The sequence below is a fragment of the Mandrillus leucophaeus genome, unplaced genomic scaffold (genome assembly GCF_000951045.1).
Source record: "Mandrillus leucophaeus isolate KB7577 unplaced genomic scaffold, Mleu.le_1.0 Scaffold918, whole genome shotgun sequence".
Lineage (NCBI taxonomy): Eukaryota > Metazoa > Chordata > Mammalia > Primates > Cercopithecidae > Mandrillus > Mandrillus leucophaeus.
Genome location: NW_012110008.1, coordinates 592,674 through 595,311, shown reverse-complemented (window position 1 = coordinate 595,311; position 2,638 = coordinate 592,674). Strand labels below are relative to the sequence as shown.

General features: G+C 41.2%; 1 protein-coding gene across 2 annotated transcripts; it reads right to left on the bottom strand.

The window, feature by feature from the left end:
• Positions 1 to 271: 271 nt before the first annotated feature.
• On the bottom strand, positions 272 to 2,056 carry LOC105531873 (probable ATP-dependent RNA helicase DDX47). Of its 2 annotated transcripts, XM_011969877.1 has the most exons (2): positions 1,292 to 2,056; positions 272 to 1,156 (listed from the first exon to the last, which is right to left on the bottom strand). In XM_011969877.1, the coding sequence occupies exons 1-2, from the start codon at positions 2,051 to 2,053 to the stop codon at positions 686 to 688; spliced, it is 1,233 nt and encodes a 410-aa protein (XP_011825267.1). In that variant the 5' UTR covers positions 2,054 to 2,056; the 3' UTR covers positions 272 to 685. The 2 variants fall into 2 exon arrangements, with proteins under 2 accessions (XP_011825267.1, XP_011825266.1); XM_011969876.1 differs by having other exon boundaries at positions 272 to 2,056.
• Positions 2,057 to 2,638: the final 582 nt, after the last annotated feature.

The window sequence follows — 2,638 nt, the reverse complement described above, 5'->3', positions numbered from 1 at the left end:
ACGGGGTTTCTCCATGTTGGTCAGGCTGGTCTCGATGTCCTGACCTCAGGTGATCCACCTGCCTCAGCCTCCCAAAGTGCTGCAATTACAGGCATTAGCCACCACGCCTGGCCTGGTTTTTTATATAAATTATATTTGATTTTTGTTGAAATTCTTCATTCTTTCATTTATTTTCTTGAATATATTGTCATACTTAAATTATGTGTCTGACAACTTTAATATTTAGGTCACCTATATATTCCTGATTCTTTTTTTTAATCTTTAAAAAATAATATTTAAATTTATTGTTTCACATTAGTTTGAATAAAGCACAAGCCAAGATTGTTTAAATATCATTTGCAGATGTCCAAGTTTCTTTACAATTACAGGTTGTGGACATCATCAACCTAGTCCTTGACTTGCAACTAAAAAAGGCAACAGGTCTGTGTGAGTGACAGAAGAGCACATCCCACTCATGTCATGAGCAAAGAGTCAAAGTTGAAAAAACAGTAACGGTCTTGACATCAGTACTGTAAGAATTATTCTGCAGTAAACTCCAACCCAGAATGGGGAAGAGTACTGAATTCACTGAGCACATTCTGGACACAATTCTGACAGATTTCAGTCTCACCATCTCTGTCGGAGCAGGTTTCATTCTCCAATTCTCTTTCACAGAACAGCAGAATGTGAGTCTTCATAAAAGTGATTAACGGCCTTTCCGCTTCTTCATTTTTCCTCCAGCCACCTTGTTCCTGACACCAATAGTGCCCTCTGTATCATCATTATCTCCAGCATCCTCTCGCGAGCGTTTCTTCTTTTCTCCATGCTCCCTTAACTCCATTCGGGCAAATCTTTGGGCTTCAGCCACGCGTTCTGTCAGCATCACAACCTCATCATCCTGTGTTGGAAACACTGGTAGTTTCTTCCCAATTAAGTGTTCTATGCGCTGGAAGAGTTCCACATCATACTGCGTGACAAAAGTAATAGCCTTTCTGGAGCGCCCAGCTCTAGCTGTTCGACCTACTTGATGGATGTAATCCTTGGAATGGGTAGGAATGTCAAAGTTGACAACTACATCTACATGAGGTATGTCCAAACCCCGGCTGGCAACGTCAGTTGCTAGAAGAATGGAACGGGCCTTGGCCTTAAACTTATTAAGGGATCCTAGGCGCTTACTCTGACTCATTTGTCCATGGAGGGGGATGGCAGTGAATCCAAGATTTCGCAGTAGCAAAGCTGTTCTCTGGGTATTATTACAGGTGCTGCAGAATATCATAAAGGAGTTTCCCGCCAATTCATTTAGAATATAAACCAGGTAGGTATCCTTGAATTTAGAGGGAATAAAAATATAATATTGCTGTAATTTTTCAACTGTCTGGTATTTAGAGGAAACGGCACATTTCGCAGGATTTTTCAGAGCTGCTCGCTGAAGCTTTTGCACCTTCTTGGTCATGGTGGCAGAGAAGAGGAATGTTTTCCGATCTCGAGGGATCACTTTGAGGTTCTTGTCAACCTCTGTCTCAAAATCCATATTCAGTATTCGGTCGGCTTCATCCATGACCAAGTATTTGAGAGCTCTCAAGTTGAAACGTTTCGTATTTTCCAAGTGGTCAATCAGTCGACCAGGAGTTGCTATTATTATGTGTGGTTTTTTTGCAAGGGCCAAAGATTGAGACATTGAATCAATTCCACCCACAATCACAGCACTCTGCACTCCAATAGAGGACCCCAGGGCTTCAAACTGCTCTGAGATCTGAAAGGCCAGCTCCCGAGTCGGGGTAAGAACTAGGGCAAACAAACGCTGTGGGGTCTCCAGCAGTGCATTCAGAATGGGCAAAGCAAAGGCGCCTGTTTTTCCAGAGCCAGTTTCTGCCAGCCCAATGATATCACGACCTTGTAAGGCCAAAGGAATAGCTTCAATCTGGATCTTGGTGGGTTTTGTCCATCCCAACTGGTCACAAGCTTCACACAACACATCTGTCACACCCAGGTCTTTAAATGTTTTAGTTTCCTCCTCTTCCATCACCGGCTGGGACGCTTCGGTCGGAGAATCACGTTCCTCGGGCGCCGCCATCTTGTCTTATTCCTTATTCTTTTGTCTGCTTTTTCTCTGGCTTTTGAGTCAAATTTTTTAACTTGTCAATCTTGGATTGAGTGCTGGAAATTGCATATTAAAAATCATCAAGATAACTGGATGCTCTTAATTATTGTATCTTCCTTCATGAATAATTTATTTGGCTTTGACAGAAAGTTATAGAGGTAGGTCACCTTAAATTTTTGAAAGACTTAGTTGATATAAAGACTTCAGTGTCTGTGAGTGTGGTCTACTTCCGGGTCACCCTTATTTCTGTGTCAGGGATCTTTACCAAAAGCCCCTCCTTGAAGAGTCCTAACCTGTCGTTTTTGTTGTTCAATTCTTCTGAGACTGCAGAAGTTCTGCCTAGTTTTTGGGTTTTCAGCTACACTTTCTGCTTTTGAAATTACCACGTAAATTGAAGTAAAAGTTCAACTCAAATGCTATGTTCATCTCTTATTCTCTCTTCTTCTAGACTTTCACCTTTAAAATTCTCACCATTTCTTGTATCTTCAAATGGGTTTTTAAAAAATTTGTCTATTTTTTATTTTCAATAGGGAAGTTGGTCTAAGGCAATCTAGTCAT

What these genes read in the sequence shown, in the direction of transcription:
- LOC105531873 (XM_011969876.1), bottom strand. Translation starts at nt 2,053, where the DNA reads ATGGCGGCGCCCGAGGAACGTGATTCTCCGACCGAAGCGTCCCAGCCG.